The 17,375-nt window shown below is 45.7% G+C and overlaps 1 protein-coding gene across 1 annotated transcript in view; it reads right to left on the bottom strand.

The window, feature by feature from the left end:
• Positions 1–242: 242 nt before the first annotated feature.
• The window catches only part of LOC112257148 (protogenin-like), a gene marked incomplete at its 5' end in the record, with an annotated part of 32,333 nt that continues 15,200 nt past the window's right edge, over positions 243–17,375 (bottom strand). Inside the window, 12 exons of the mRNA XM_042312914.1 lie at positions 243–410; positions 1,290–1,397; positions 1,565–1,712; positions 7,144–7,267; positions 7,810–7,998; positions 8,348–8,521; positions 8,807–8,934; positions 9,224–9,410; positions 11,858–12,074; positions 15,703–15,891; positions 16,682–16,689; positions 16,964–17,269. Coding sequence (XP_042168848.1) covers positions 243–410; positions 1,290–1,397; positions 1,565–1,712; positions 7,144–7,267; positions 7,810–7,998; positions 8,348–8,521; positions 8,807–8,934; positions 9,224–9,410; positions 11,858–12,074; positions 15,703–15,891; positions 16,682–16,689; positions 16,964–17,269 — 1,946 coding nt within the window. The remainder of the gene's footprint in view (positions 411–1,289; positions 1,398–1,564; positions 1,713–7,143; positions 7,268–7,809; positions 7,999–8,347; positions 8,522–8,806; positions 8,935–9,223; positions 9,411–11,857; positions 12,075–15,702; positions 15,892–16,681; positions 16,690–16,963; positions 17,270–17,375) is intronic.

Genomic DNA, 17,375 nt, shown 5'->3' with positions numbered 1-17,375 from the left:
TGGAGGCGATGGTGATGATGGTAAGGGTTGGGCTTGGTGTCGTCACCTCAGATTCCACTTTAAAACCAGGATTTCCTTCTTCCTCCACTTCTAAAACACTCTTCATCCTCTGGAGTTGAGCTGTCATCCAACTCTGACCCGAAGGATGCCTGGAATTACGTCCCGAACGTATCTGTGGACGGGGTTACTCATTCTCACTCTCGTGACCGGAGTCTCCTGTCTCGTGGCTTCCTTCGCTGGTCTCAGTGGTCCCAGAGCTGCTTCCCGACTGCTACCCACAGAGCGCTGTAAGCCCCTAGTGGTCCAAACAGGATCTGCAGGCTGGAAGGCTGGAGGGGCGGAGCGTCTACCTTTTCCTCGTAACACAGCACGGTCTTCCCTGCCTCGTACAGACACACTCTGTTCTCAGCCTAGAGATAGAGGAGAGGAGGAGATTTTTTTGATATTTGTTTGTTTGTCATTGTATAACAACACTCCACTCTAAACTATACGAACCAAAATATAAACACAACATGCAAAGTGTTGGTTCTATGTTTCACAAGCTGAAATAAAAGATCCCAGAAATGTTCCATACGCACAAGCTTATTTCTCTCAAATGTTGTGCACAAATTTGTTTACATCCCTGTTACTGAGCATTTCTCCTTTACCAAGATAATCCATCCACCTGACAGATGTGGCATATCAAGAAGCCGAATAAACAGCATGATCATTACACAGGTGCACCTTGTGCTGGGGACAATAAAAGGCCACTCTTAACATGTTCAGTTTTGTCACACAACACAATGCCACAGATGTCTAAAGTTTTGAGAGAGCATGCAATTGGCATGTTGACTGCAGGAATGTCCACCAGAGCTGTTGCCAGAGAATTTAATATTAATTTCTCTACCATAAACTGCCTCCAACGTCATTTTAGAGAATTTGGCAGCCGCAGACCAAGTGTAAGCACGCCAGCCCAGGACCTCCACATCCTGCGGGATCGTCTGAGACCAGCCACCCTTGACAGCTGATGAAACTGAGGAGTATTTCTGTCTGTAATAAAGCCCTTTTGTGAGGAAAAACTCATTCTGATTGGCTATGCCCTCCCAGGCCCACCCATGCCCAGTCATGTGAAATCCATAGATTAGGGCCTAATGAATTTATTTCAATTGACTGATTTCCTCATATGAACTATAACTTAGTAAAATTGTTGAAACAGTTGCATGTTGCATTTTGAAAAAAATATTTTGGATCAGTATTGATGTTGAGGATAGGCTCTCTAATAGCATCAAGTTCCCGTCTGAAGATTTTACCTGGCTTGTATTTGTATTACGTCTCTCCCTCTTGAAGAATTGCCATCTCTTACTGCGGTTGCTGCCATTGACTGGACCTGTTCTACTAATCACCAGGTTAGAACCACCCTGAAACAGAGATATTACAAACAGATAGAGAGGTCTGTTGCTGGTTGCTAAAAAGACATTGACAACCAGCATAAAACCTTATCATGGCATCATAAAGGTTGTCATAGTGATGTCTTAAATACATTCTCATACCACTCATGGCCTGTGTCTGTGGAGCCATGTCTCACCTTGGCATCAATGAAGTGTTGTGCCATCACAGGCATCAGGGCCTCTATGTTGTCAGCCTGGTGGTCATTGGCCAGGGCCAAACCAGCATGTGGACCATGCAGTCTCTCACCGTTCACTACGTCCATGATCTTACAGATGGACGATTTCCTATTGGAGTAAAGCGTGGAAGTTAGTGGACAATATGAAATAATCTATTTGAAGAGAGGTCTTTCAAAAATGGCTGATGGAGTAAATGGAATATGAGAAGAAGAAGATTATTATAAAAGAAGAAGAAGATTACTATAAAAGAAGAAGATGATTACCATAAAAGAAGATGATTACCATAAAAGAAGAAGAAGATTACCATAAAAGAAGATGATTACCATAAAAGAAGAAGATGATTACCATAAAAGAAGAAGATGATTACCATAAAAGAATGCCCTGAATATATTCCTGAATATATTCTACCATGCCCAGAAATCTGCTCCTTTTATTCTCTGTTCCCAACGCTCTAGGCGACCAGTTTTGATAGCCTTTAGCCGCACCCTCATTCTACTCCTCCTCTGTTCCGCGGGTGATGTGGAGGTAAACCCAGGCCCTGCATGTCCCCAGGCACCCTCATTTGTTGACTTCTGTGATCGAAAAAGCCTTGGTTTCATGCATGTCAACATCAGAAGCCTCCTCCCTAAGTTTGTTTTACTCACTGCTTTAGCACACTCTGCTAACCCTGATGTCCTTGCCGTGTCTGAATCCTGGCTCAGGAAGGCCACCAAAAATTCTGAGATTTCTATACCCAACTATAACATCTTCCGTCAAGATAGAACTGCCAAAGGGGGAGGAGTTGCAGTTTACTGCAGAGAGAGCCTGCAAAGTAATGTCATACTTTCCAGGTCCATACCCAAACAGTTCGAACTACTAATTTTGAAAATTACTCTCTCCAGAAATAAGTCTCTCACTGTTGCCGCCTGCTACCGACCCCCCTCAGCTCCCAGCTGTGCCCTGGACACCATTTGTGAATTGATCGCCCCCCATCTAGCTTCAGAGTTTGTTCTGTTAGGTGACCTAAACTGGGATATGCTTAACACCTCGGCAGTCCTACAATCTAAGCTAGATGCCCTCAATCTCACACAAATCATCAAGGAACCCACCAGGTACAACCTTAAATCTGTAAACAAGGGCACCCTCATAGACGTCATCCTGACCAACTGGCCCTCCATATACACCTCTGCTGTCTTCAACCAGGATCTCAGCGATCACTGCCTCATTGCCTGTATCCACTACGGAGCCGCTGTCAAACGACCACCCCTCATCACTGTCAAACGCTCCCTAAAACACTTCTGTGAGCAGGCCTTTCTAATCGACCTGGCCCGGGTATCCTGGAAGGACATTGACCTCATCCCGTCAGTTGAGGATGCCTGGTCATTCTTTAAAAGTAACTTCCTCACCATTTTAGAGAAGCATGCTCCGTTCAAAAAATGCAGAACTAAGAACAGATAAAGCCCTTGGTTCACTCCAGACCTGACTGCCCTCGACCAGCACAAAAATATCCTGTGGCGGACTGCAATAGCATCGAATAGTCCCTGCGATATGCAACTGTTCAGGGAAGTCAGGAACCAATACACGCAGTAAGGCCAGCTTCTTCAGGCAGAAGTTTGCATCCTGTAGCTCCAACTCCAAAAAGTTCTGGGACACTGTGAAGTCCATGGAGAACAAGAGCACCTCCTCCCAGCTGCCCACTGCACTGAGGCTAGGTAACACGGTCACCACCGATAAATCCATGATTATTGAAAACTTCAACAAGCATTTCTCAACAGCTGGCCATGCCTTCCGCCTGGCTACTCCAACCTCAGCCAACAGCTCTGCACCCCCCCGCAGCTACTTGCCCAAGCCTCTCCAGCTTCTCCTTTACCCAAATCCAGATAGCAGATGTTCTGAAAGAGCTGCAAAACCTGGACCCGTACAAATCAGCTGGGATTGACAATCTGGACCCTCTATTTCTGAAACTATCCGCCTCCATTGTCGCAATCCCTATGACCAGCCTGTTCAACCTCTCATATCGTCTGAGATCCCCAAGGATCGGAAAGCTGCCTCAGTCATCCCCCTCTTCAAAGGGGGAGACACCCTGGACCCAAACTGTTGCAGACCTCTTTCCATCCTGCCCTGCCTATCTAAGGTCTTCGAAAGCCAAGTCAACAAACAGGTCACTGACCATCTCGAATCCCACCGTACCTTCTCCGCTGTGCAATCGGGTTTCCGAGCCGGTCACAGGTGCACCTCAGCCACGCTCAAGGTACTAAACGATATCATAACCGCCATCGATAAAAGACAGTACTGTGCAGCAGTCTTCATCGACCTTTCCAAGGCGTTTGACTCTGTCAATCACCATATTCTTATCGGCAGACTCAGTAGCCTCGGTTTTTCGGATGACTGCCTTGCCTGGTTCACCAATTACTTTGCAGACAGAGTTCAGTGTGTCAAATCGGAGGGCATGCTGTCCGGTCCTCTGGCAGTCTCTATGGGGGTGCCACAGGGTTCAATCCTCGGGCCGACTCTTTTCTCTGTATATATCAATGATGTTGCTCTTGCTGCGGGCGATTCCCTGATCCACCTCTACGCAGACGACACCATTCTATATACTTCCGGCCCGTCCTTGGACACTGTGCTATCTAACCTCCAAACGAGCTTCAATGCCATACAACACTCCTTCCGTGGCCTCCAACTGCTCTTAAACGCTAGTAAAACCAAATGCATGCTTTTCAACCGTTCTCTGCCTGCACCCGCACGCATGACCAGCATCACCACCCTGCTGGATGGTTCCGACCTTGAATATGTGGACATCTATAAGTACCTAGGTGTCTGGCTAGACTGTAAACTCTCCTTCCAGACTCATATCAAACATCTCCAATCGAAAATCAAATCAAGAATCGGCTTTATATTCCGCAACAAAGCCTCCTTCACTCACGCCGCCAAACTTACCCTAGTAAAACTGACTATCCTACCGATCCTAGACTTCGGCGATGTCATCTACAAAATTGCTTCCAACACTCTACTCAGCAAACTGGATGCAGTTTATCACAGTGCCATCCGTTTTGTCACTAAAGCACCTTATACCACCCACCACTGCGACTTGTATGCTCTAGTCGGCTGGCCCTCGCTACATATTCGTCACCAGACCCACTGGCTCCAGGTCATCTACAAGTCCATGCTAGGTAAAGCTCCGCCTTATCTCAGTTCACTGGTCACGATGGCAACACCCATCCGTAGCACGCGCTCCAGCAGGTGTATCTCACTGATCATCCCTAAAGCCAACACCTCATTTGGCCGCCTTTCATTCCAGTTCTCTGCTGCCTGTGACTGGAACGAATTGCAAAAATCGCTGAAGTTGGAGACTTTTATCTCCCTCACCAACTTCAAACATCTGCTGTCTGAGCAGTTAACCGATCGCTGCAGCTGTACATAGTCTATCGGTAAATAGCCCACCCATTTTTACCTACCTCATCCCCATACTGTTTTTATTTATTTACTTTTCTGCTCTTTTGCACACCAATATCTCTACCTGTACATGACCATCTGATCATTTATCACTCCAGTGTTATTAATCTGCAAAATTGTAATTATTCGCCTACCTCCTCATGCCTTTTGCACACAATGTATATAGACTCCCCTTTTTTTTTCCTACTGTGTTATTGACTTGTTAATTGTTTACTCCATGTGTAACTCTGTGTTGTCTGTTCACACTGCTATGCTTTATCTTGGCCAGGTCGCAGTTGTAAATGAGAACTTGTTCTCAACTAGCCTACCTGTTTAAATAAAGGTGTTCTCAACTAGCCTACCTGGTTAAATAAAGGTGTTCTCAACTAGCCTACCTGGTTAAATAAAGGTGTTCTCAACTAGCCTACCTGGTTAAATAAAGGTGTTCTCAACTAGCCTACCTGGTTAAATAAAGGTGTTCTCAACTAGCCTACCTGGTTAAATAAAGGTGTTCTCAACTAGCCTACCTGGTTAAATAAAGGTGTTCTCAACTAGCCTACCTGGTTAAATAAAGGTGTTCTCAACTAGCCTACCTGGTTAAATAAAGGTGTTCTCAACTAGCCTACCTGGTTAAATAAAGGTGTTCTCAACTAGCCTACCTGGTTAAATAAAGGTGTTCTCAACTAGCCTACCTGGTTAAATAAAGGTGTTCTCAACTAGCCTACCTGGTTAAATAAAGGTGTTCTCAACTAGCCTACCTGGTTAAATAAAGGTGTTCTCAACTAGCCTACCTGGTTAAATAAAGGTGTTCTCAACTAGCCTACCTGGTTAAATAAAGGTGTTCTCAACTAGCCTACCTGGTTAAATAAAGGTGTTCTCAACTAGCCTACCTGGTTAAATAAAGGTGTTCTCAACTAGCCTACCTGGTTAAATAAAGGTGTTCTCAACTAGCCTACCTGGTTAAATAAAGGTGTTCTCAACTAGCCTACCTGGTTAAATAAAGGTGTTCTCAACTAGCCTACCTGGTTAAATAAAGGTGTTCTCAACTAGCCTACCTGGTTAAATAAAGGTGTTCTCAACTAGCCTACCTGGTTAAATAAAGGTGTTCTCAACTAGCCTACCTGGTTAAATAAAGGTGTTCTCAACTAGCCTACCTGGTTAAATAAAGGTGTTCTCAACTAGCCTACCTGGTTAAATAAAGGTGTTCTCAACTAGCCTACCTGGTTAAATAAAGGTGTTCTCAACTAGCCTACCTGGTTAAATAAAGGTGTTCTCAACTAGCCTACCTGGTTAAATAAAGGTGTTCTCAACTAGCCTACCTGGTTAAATAAAGGTGTTCTCAACTAGCCTACCTGGTTAAATAAAGGTGTTCTCAACTAGCCTACCTGGTTAAATAAAGGTGTTCTCAACTAGCCTAACTGGTTAAATAAAGGTGTTCTCAACTAGCCTACCTGGTTAAATAAAGGTGTTCTCAACTAGCCTAACTGGTTAAATAAAGGTGTTCTCAACTAGCCTAACTGGTTAAATAAAGGTGTTCTCAACCAGCCTACCTGGTTAAATAAAGGTGTTCTCAACCAGCCTACCTGGTTAAATAAAGGTGTTCTCAACTACCTGGTTAAATAAAGGTGTTCTCAACTAGCCTACCTGGTTAAATAAAGGTGTTCTCAACTAGCCTACCTGGTTAAATAAAGGTGTTCTCAACTAGCCTACCTGGTTAAATAAAGGTGTTCTCAACTAGCCTACCTGGTTAAATAAAGGTGTTCTCAACTAGCCTACCTGGTTAAATAAAGGTGTTCTCAACTAGCCTAACTGGTTAAATAAAGGTGTTCTCAACTAGCCTACCTGGTTAAATAAAGGTGTTCTCAACTAGCCTACCTGGTTAAATAAAGGTGTTCCTAGCCTACCTGGTTAAATAAAGGTGTTCTCAACTAGCCTAACTGGTTAAATAAAGGTGTTCTCAACTAGCCTAACTGGTTAAATAAAGGTGTTCTCAACTAGCCTACCTGGTTAAATAAAGGTGAAATACAAAAAAAAAAACAAAAAAAAGATGATTACCATAAAAGAAGAAGAAGATTACTATAAAAGAAGAAAATTACAATAAATGAAGAAGATTAGTATAGATATGTACCTGGATCTGCCTTTGTTGATGAGGATGAGGGCACAGATGGCGATACAAGCCAGAGTGATGCAGACCCCCACCATGAGGCCTGTCATGGACTTCTGGTCCATGTGGTACTGGCCATCAGAGAACACTGGAGGAGACAAGCAACAGGCATACTGTTACACAGGAGAAATCATCTCACTTTGGGAAAGTACTATAGACTACTGGAACTATACAGCTGTTAGCTATACACCACTAACAGATCTAGGACCAGCCTATTAGCATTGAGACAAGACAAAATTATCATTTGTTTGTACTGGTTCATATATTGTACTGGTTCAGTTATTATGTCTCCAACATAACATTATGTCTCCAACAGCAGTATTATCAACATTCAAATATATCCCCAGTCCAACAACACTCCAAGGGAAAGGGGGATGCCTAGTCAGTTGTTCAATTGAATGCATTTAAACCGAAATGTGTCTTCCGGACTTAACCCAACCCCTCTGAAACACAGAGGAGCGGGGAGCTGCCTTAATCGATGTCATCGGCGCCCAGGGAGCAGTTGTTGTTGGGGGTTATAACTGCCTTGATCCATCTTGCCGGCTGGGGGATTCGAACCTGCAACCTTTCGTTTACTGGTCCAACGCTCTTAACTGCTAGGCTACCTGCTGCCCATGTAAGCATAGTAACCTGAAGTGTCTGAGGAGGATCCGCTGTCTGAATGCCTGGGGCTCTTCCCTCTGTGTCTAGGCCCGGGCCCCAGGGCCAGCTCCACAGTGGTAGAGAAGGGCCCGTCTCCCATCAGGTTGGAGGCAGATATCTTCACCAAGTAGACGTTACCAGGCTCCAGACGCTCCAGCAGGACCATGGTGTTACTTCCTGTAGGGGGAAAGACAGGACTGGTGTTAGAGTGCTGAATAGGATGAGGAAACGTTCCGTGTTGATTTAGTCGGTTCTTTTTACATCGTCTTTTCCAGCACGGTTACAGTAACCACGGTGGATGTGTAACCAGGGCAACCCATTTCAGCTCAGCTATGTCAAAAAGGGTTTAAGAGATGAGAGGTCAAAATCTAGCTGTCCATACTCACACTCCCTCTGCAGTATTTGCCAGTGTCCATACTCACCCTCCCTCTACAGTGTTTGCCAGTGTCCATACTCACCCTCCCTCTACAGTGTTTGCTAGTGTCCATACTCACCCTCCCTCTACAGTGTTTGCTAGTGTCCATACTCACCCTCCTCTGCATTATTTGCCAGTGTCCGGCCAGCCAGGCCCTCTGTGAGGCGTACAGGATGGTGTAGTGCGTCACTGCCAGGTTGTTCTCCTCTGGTTCCCTCCAGGAAACCAGGGCTGTGCCGTCCTCAATCAGAGACACCCTCACACCTTCAGGTGGACGACTGGGCGCTGATGAACAGAAAAGTGTCATTTTGAGTCTCTTTAGTTTAAAAGTATCTTGGTCCGTCATCTAGTACGGTCGACTTTGATAGGTGAGTGTTGTTGTGTGCAGAGGGGTCCTTGGTTGGAGCTCAGCTTGGGGTAGACTGGGAAGGAAGCTACTGTTGATGTCTAATTAATACAAAAAAGACTTCTTCATGATCTATAGATAGAGGGCCCTTGTTACTCTGGTTACCTTGGTTACCCCTGGGGAGATGATAGTCAGAGAAAGATCAGAAGATGGTTTTTGTTCACCTGCAGGAAGGGTCCTCTGGTGGACAACAGAACTCCAGGGACTGGACAGCTGATCGGCATGGAGACGCACCACTAACTCATAGCGTGTGTTGGGTTCCAGACCCTGTATCACCACATTCTGATTGGTACTGACGAGGACAATCATGACAGGTTAAAACCAACAACTGTGTCAAAAACAAATCTTGATTTTCAGTCTCTTAGAAACTAAGTGTAAAACTAAATTACCACAAGTAATATAAATGTCCAATGATCTGAAAAATGACAATGGATAATAGCATAGTAGTAAAGTAATAATCTTACTATTAAAGTAGCAGTAATATATTCTTCTTCTACCTCAACAGACCACAGTATACAGGTATAAACATCTTGAACTTGAGCAGTGTCTTGAACTTGAGCAGTTCTGTTGCATGAACTCACGTCTGTATGTAGCGTATGGCTGATACGTTCATCAGGCCCACAGGTGTACAGCGAGCTGTGTAGCTAACAACCTTCCTAGAGGCGAAGGCAGGACGGCTCCAACGCAGGTACACCGCCGACGAGCTGTTAACCACCGCACTCACATGGTCCGGGGATGGAGGCTGGGCCACCGGGTGATCTCGGATTGCTACAAGACGCACACACAGACGCACACATTTTTTAGTCACAACTAGAAAGGGTACATTTCCTGAAGAAAATGTGTGTGCTTGCTTCAAATCTAATCAAATCAAATGTTATTGGTCACATACACATGGTTAGCAGATGTTAATGCGAGTGTAGCGAAATGCTTGTGCTTCTAGTTCCGACAATGCAGTAATAACCAACGAGTAATCTAACCTTCAGCTGTCTAGTATTTTTTTATGGTAGTGGGAGATGTGTTAGAGGCCAATGTAGGCCAACAGAAGCTGAAACAGATCAATAGTAAGAATTGATCTGATTTCTTTGTGTACTTACATACACATCCTGGGGTGCTGAGAGTCTGGTCGGCCTGGTAACCATCTCCTACAAGGCTTAATGCCAACAGTTTCACCTGGCATCCTTATGTAATACATGTATCACTAGCCACTTTAACTATGCCACTTGGTTTACATACTTATCTCATATGTATATACTGTACATATCATCTACTGTATCTTGCCTATGCTGCTCTGTACCATCACTCATTCATATATCCTTATGTACATATTCTTTATCCCCTTACACTGTGTATAAGACAGTAGTTTTTTTTGAATTGTTAGTTAGATTACTTGCTCGTTATTACTGCATTGTCGGAACTAGAAGCACAAGCATTTCGCTACACTCGCATTAACATCTGCTAACCATGTGTATGTGACAAATAAAATTTGATTTGATTTGATTTGATTTGGTACTTCCGCCTTGGGTCTGGAAATCAATAAATTGTAGATTAATAAATAATATAAGTGTAAATAAATGTTCTGTTTATTGGTTTACCTAACGGAGGAGTAGATTACATCTATCATCCTAACGGAGGAGTAGATTACATCTATCATCCTAACGGAGGAGTAGATTACATCTATCATCCTAATGGAGGTGTAGATTACATCTATCATCCTAATGGAGGAGTAGATTACATCTATCATCCTAATGGAGGAGTAGATTACATCTATCATCCTAATGGAGGTGTAGATTACATCTATCATCCTAATGGAGGAGTAGATTACATCTATCATCCTAACGGAGGAGTAGATTACATCTATCATCCTAACGGAGGAGTAGATTACATCTATCATCCTAATGGAGGAGTAGATTACATCTCACAGTCCAGTGTTCCAATTTGTAAACAAGGCTGCATGGGATTTCTCTTAATGCGACTCTGTGCAGCCAATAGCAATGTCCGCTTTAGGTATAATGGAGGGAGCCGCTTGTGGATTTGACAGCTCTAATGCCGTTTCACCTCCGACCTCTATGCGGATATCGGCTAAAGCAGATCTGATTTCAAGTTTCCTTTTTCAGTTAAAGGACTAGTCTCCAACAGATTAGGATGACAGTTAAGCGCTGGAGGGTAATGTCAACGCCTTGGTTTCTGCTGTGTGTACCCTATTCACACAGAGAGGCTCTCCGTGTGCCCCTTGACCCCAGTCTATCTATCATATCTTGTCGCAGAGCAGAGAGGAGAGAGCTTTAGAATGAACCCACAGTCTGCCTGTCGACCTTCAGAAACAGAGGAGTTTCTACTGAACCCCGTAACAGACAGTGCTGACTGTCTCTCTTCATCCCCCAAAAAATGATCTACTGAAACATGGAGTCCTCGTGCTCTGCTAGATGAACTAGTGCTGACTTTCATCCATGCTGTAACTGCAAAGTCAACTCTTTACAGAGGAGAACATGGCCACTAGGCTGTGCTATACCATATAAACAGTAGAAACAGCAGCTGTGAAGAGGCCAGCTGAAAGAGGGGGAGGTGAAATTAGGTCTTTCTAGGACTGTTTTGTATATAGAACTATTTTAACTAGTTGTATATAACCACCATGGCTGGGGGCAGTTCCATTTCAATTAATTCATTTCAGGAAGTAAACTCAAATTCTCATTGAAAAGCATTGATGAAAATTGGGATTGGAATTTCTGTTTACTTTCTGACCCATCCTTTGCTAACCACATGAGTAGGATTCTGCAACAAATCAATTCAGAAAAATTATTGGTAGGAAATTATTACAACAAGTTATTACAATTAGTTACAACAAGTTAGTACCCTTTGGCTTAAAAATGTATTATTATTTTCTTTTTAACCTTTATTTAACTAGGCAAGTCAGTTAAGAACAAATTCTTATTTTCAATGACGGCCTAGGAACAGTGGTTTAACTGCCAGTTCAGGGGCAGAACGACAGATTTGTACCTCGTCAGCTCGGGGATTTGAACTTGCAACCTTTCGGTTACTAGTCCAACACTCTAACCACTAGGCTACCCTGCCACCCCTGTGCAATTTAATTTAGCGTCTTTCACTTTGAAACCCACCAACGTCATGGCCACCACCTCGTAAATAACGCTGTATTTAAGGGAGCATTAAGGATTTGTTTCAGGTCTCTTGGTGTGAAAGGTTAGGTTCTGGGTTTTGACCATTGGAGAGGGGTGGAGGGAGGTGGTGTCCAGGTCCGTTGTGTGCTGGTGGGGAATGGTGGCCAGGGGGCTCGGCTGGGGCAGGGGGCCAGGGGGCTCGGTTGGGGCTGGGGGGCTCGGTTGGGGCAGGGGGCCAGGGCTCGGCTGGGGCAAGGGGGCCAGGGGGAGCATTCAGCTGCTGGGATCCAGGGCCCCTGGGACCGGGGGGGAGGGGTGACTAGGGTCAGGGGTCACAGAAGGAATCTGGGCTTCAGGATTGTGGGAGAGGAGAGGAGAAGAGAGGAGAAGAGAAGAAGAGAGGAGAAAAGAGGAGGAGTGGATGGAGAGGAGAGGAGTGGAGAAAGGAGGAGTGGATGGAGAAAAGAGGAGAGGAGAAAAGAGAGGAGGAGAAAAGAGAGGAGTGGATGGAGAGAAGAGGATGTAGAGGAAAGGGGTGGAGAGAAGGGCCCCTTTGTTTCAACTCCTCAGTTACTTCTGTTCCACCTGGCTGCCCCCTCCACCCTTCTACCTACCCTCCACCTGGCTGCCCCCTCCACCCTTCTACCTACCCTCCACCTGGCTGCCCCTCCACCCTTCTACCTACCCTCCAACCTTCTACCTACCCTCCTCCTGGCTGCCCCTCCACCCTTCTACCCTCCACCTGGCTGCCCCTCCACCCTTCTACCCTCCACCTGGCTATCCCCTCCACCCTTCTACCCTCCACCTGGCTATCCCCTCCACCCTTCTACCCTCCACCTGGCTATCCCCTCCACCCTTCTACCCTCCACCTGGCTATCCCCTCCACCCTTCTACCCTCCACCTGGCTATCCCCTCCACCCTTCTACCCTCCACCTGGCTATCCCCTCCACCCTTCTACCCTCCACCTGGCTATCCCCTCCACCCTTCTACCCTCCACCTGGCTATCCCCTCCACCCTTCTACCCTCCACCTGGCTATCCCCTCACCCTTCTACCCTCCACCTGGCTATCCCCTCCACCTGGCTATCCCTCCACCCTCCACCTGGCTATTCCTCCACCCTTCTACCCTCCACCTGGCTGCCCCCTCCACCCTTCTACCCTCCACCTGGCTGCCCCCTCCACCCTTCTACCCTCCACCTGGCTGCCCCCTCCACCCTTCTGTCTACCTTTCAACTTGCAGACATATAGGCTAGGCCTGGAGGAAGGCTGAGACACAAGTAAGAATAGAATGCAGACAGTTGCCCAGTATGTAATCTTAACTCATCATGATTCATATAACGTTTGATTCCTATCACGTTTCTGTCACGCCCTGACCTTAGAGAGACGTTGTATTTCTCTATTTGGTTAGGTCAGGGTGTGATGTGGGGTGGGCATTCTGTTTTTCTATGATTTTGTATTTCTATGTTTTGGCCGGGTATGGTTCTCAATCAGGGACAGCTGTCTATTGTTGTCTCTGATTGGGAACCATACTTAGGCAGCCCTTTTCCCACCTGTCTTTGTGGGAAGTTGACTTTGTTTGTGGCACATAGCCCTTAAGCTTCACGGTTGTTTTTGTATTGTTTATTGTTTTTGTCGTCGTCATCCTAATAAATAGGAATGTGTACGCTCACCACGCTGCACTTTGGTCCTCTTCATTCCACGGCCGTGACAGTTTCATTCCTAAAACGTTTGATTTATATTTTTTATTTTCACATTTTTTATTTCACCTTTATTTAACCAGGTAGGCTAGTTGAGAACAAGTTCTCATTTACAACTGCGACTTGGCCAAGATAAAAGCAAAGCAGTTCGACACACACAACAACACAGAGTTACACATAGAATAAACAAACATACAGTCAATAATACAGTAGAAAAAGTCTATATCGATGTGTGCAAATGAGGTAGGATAACGGAGGTAAGGCAATAAATATAATTACAATATAGCAATTAAACACTGGAGTAATAGATGTGCAGAAGATGAGTGTGCAAGTAGTGATTCATATAACGTTCGATTCATATAACGTTCGATTCATATAACGTTCGATTCATATAACGTTCGATTCATATAACGTTCGATTCCTTCTAGATAAATCGGTTGATTTAGAAGAAATTGGAATTAAAAGCCTAGATCAAGATCTAATCAAATCTCTATCGGTCTAGAGACTATCAATCAAATCAATCTGATCTCTATCGGTCTAGAGACTATCAATCAAATCAATCTGATCTCTATCGGTCTAGAGACTATCAATCAAATCTATCTGATCTCTATCAGTCTAGAGACTATCAATCAAATCTATCTGATCTCTATCAGTCTAGAGACTATCAATCAAATCTATCTGATCGCTATCAGTCTAGAGACTATCAATCAAATCTATCTGACTCCTCTGCATCTGTTGGGCACTATTTACATGGACAACACAGACAGCAGGCCATCACTATTTGGACAACACAGAAAGCATGCAATCACTATTTGGACAACACAGACAGCAGGCCATCACTATTTACATGGACAACACAGACAGCAGGCCATCACTATTTACATGGACAACACAGACAGCAGGCCATCACTATTTACATGGACAAAACAGACAGCAGGCCATCACTATTTACATGGACAACACAGACAGCAGGCCATCACTATTTACATGGACAAAACAGACAGCAGGCCATCACTATTTACATGGACAACACAGACAGCAGGCCATCACTATTTACATGGACAAAACAGACAGCAGGCCATCACTATTTACATGGACAACACAGAAAGCAGGCCATCACTATTTACATGGACAAAACAGACAGCAGGCCATCACTATTTACATGGACAACACAGAAAGCATGCAATCACTATTTGGACAACACAGGCAGCATGCCATTGTGTAATGGAGGGGGGGGGTCATAGGTCTGTTCAGCTCAGGCCAATCCCAGGGGGCTGTGGGGTGTGGTGGTAACGTCCCCTGCCCAGCTGTAGAGGGGGTGCTAGTCAGGGTTACGGGTGGAGTGGGGGGGGTTGGTGTCCAGGGTGTCATAGGGCAGCTCTGACCCAGCGTCCCGGCAGCTATAGCACAATAGCCAGTGATAATGTATTCAGGCCAGGGATGAGATCCATGGGAAACAGTGGTGGGAAGAACATCTGGGCCCTGATCTCTAATCTCTTGGAGGCTTTGCTGCTCACACAACACTGGGGAGGGGATGGAGAGCCACTGAGGAGGGGACTAGGCTGGTCCCAGATCTGTTGGTGTTGTCTTCTCATTGTGATCATTGTGATACCAAATGTGATAATGACCATAGGAGTTGGTAAGAAAGCACAAACAGATCTGGGACCAGGCTATGGATGGAGAGGGATTGGGGGAGGAACTTGGGACTGTACAGGGGGCTGGGGAGTCGAGGGAGGTCTGTTTAGGAGAGCCCATATTGATCGGGGACAGACCGAGAGAAATGGAAAGGGGACACTAAAAGATGTCACTACATATTGAAAAATATCTGATTCTCCCCTTTATATCCTGTTGATGTCCAAAAAGCCACTCAAAACTCTGCCTCTACCCACCTCTGCCTCTACCCACCTCTGCCTCTACCCACCTCTGCCTCTACCCACCTCTGCCTCTACCCACCTCTGCCTCTACCCACCTCTGCCTCTACCCACCTCTGCCTCTACCCACCTCTGCCTCTACCCACCTCTGCCTCTACCCACCTCTGCCTCTACCCACCTCTGCCTCTACCCACCTCTGCCTCTACCCACCTCTGCCTCTACCCACCTCTGCCTCTACCCACCTCTGCCTCTACCCACCTCTGCCTCTACCCACCTCTGCCTCTACCCACCTCTGCCTCTACCCACCTCTGCCTCTACCCACCTCTGCCTCTACCCAAACTATACCTACAGTATCTATACCTATATCTAATCATCACTTACCCAGACCACTGATGGTGTATTCTGTGTCCTCAGGCTAGAGCTGGATGGAGGGCTGTTCTGGTTGACCCTCCTCATGGTAACAGAGCCGGTAACCCTGGACGACCACGGAGCCTGGAGATGGCTGCCATCGAACCAAGATGGAGGTGCAGTTGAGAGGCTCCAGTTGCTGTAGCAGTGGGGCAGGTGGCACTGTGGGGACACAGGAAGGAGAACAGGTATGAAGAGGATGATGGACACAGGAAGGAGAACAGGTATGAAGAGGATGATGGACGACACAGGAAGGAGAACAGGTATGAAGAGGATGATGAAGGACACAGGAAGGAGAACAGGTATGAAGAGGATGATGAAGAAAAATCTGTTGATGCGCCCTTAAGCAAGGCACTTAACCCCTAATTGCTTCTGTAAATCACTCTGAAGAATAGAGTCTGTTAAAATGCATTAGAAATTAATCTTAAATTGTGTCATTTTGGAGTCACGTTTCTGAAAACTTTGACATGCTGTATGATGCTGGTTTTGGGTGAGGGTTAGGATGTGATATTAGTTACATTTGATGCTGGTTTTGGGTTAGGATGTGATATTAGTTACCTTTGATGCTGGTTTTGGGTTAGGATGTGATATTAGTTACCTTTGATGCTGGTTTTGGGTTAGGATGTGATATTAGTTACCTTTGATGCTGGTTTTGGGTGAGGATGTGATATTAGTTACCTTTGATGCTGGTTTTGGGTGAGGATGTGATATTAGTTACCTTTGATGCTGGTTTTGGGTGGGTGTGATATTAGTTACCTTTGATGCTGGAGGTTTAGGGTGAGGGTTAGGATGTGATGTTGGTTACCTTTGATGCTGGAGGTTTTGGGTGAGGGTTAGGATGTGATGTTGGTTACCTTTGATGCTGGAGGTTTAGGGTGAGGGTTAGGATGTGATGTTGGTTACCTTTGATGCTGGAGGTTTAGGGTGAGGGTTAGGATGTGATGTTGGTTACCTTTGATGCTGGAGGTTTAGGGTGAGGGTTAGGATGTGATGTTGGTTACCTTTGATGCTGGAGGTTTTGGGTGAGGGTTAGGATGTGATGTTAGTTACCTTTGATGCTGGAGGTTTTGGATGTGATGTTAGTTAGCTTTGATGCTGGAGGTTTTGGGTGAGGGTTAGGATGTGATGTTAGTTACCTTTGATGCTGGAGGTTTTGGGTGAGGGTTAGGATGTGATATTAGTTACCTTTGATGCTGGAGGTTTTGGGTGAGGGTTAGGATGTGATATTAGTTACCTTTGATGCTGGAGGTTTTGGGAGTGCGGTGGGAGGTCCAGGAGGAGGGTTCACACCACCCCACCCTGGTGGCTGCAGAGATCCGGAGCAGGTAGACGGTATCAGGCTGAAGGTCTCCCAGGAGGTACTGGGTGTTGTTTTGGGCCAGCTCCACAGACAGAACCGTGGCGTCTGCAGCTGTACGGTAGGACAGACGATAGGCCCATATGTGCCCACGGGACAATTTGGTTGGTAGAGGCTGCCACAAAACCTGGATGTCTGTAGGGCTGTGGCTGGTCAGGCTGAGCTCTGGGGTACGCAGGGGCACTGGAGGAGACATTCAACCGTGTTTGAATGGATCAGTTCGAGACAAGTCGAGTGCGCAGAATCTCTAAACTTAATCCCAATATTGAGCAGTTATTTGGGATGATTT

Source organism: Oncorhynchus tshawytscha, unplaced genomic scaffold (genome assembly GCF_018296145.1).
Source record: "Oncorhynchus tshawytscha isolate Ot180627B unplaced genomic scaffold, Otsh_v2.0 Un_contig_1033_pilon_pilon, whole genome shotgun sequence".
NCBI lineage: Eukaryota > Metazoa > Chordata > Actinopteri > Salmoniformes > Salmonidae > Oncorhynchus > Oncorhynchus tshawytscha.
Note: the sequence above shows the minus strand (reverse complement) of the source record. Positions and strands in the feature narration are given on the sequence as shown.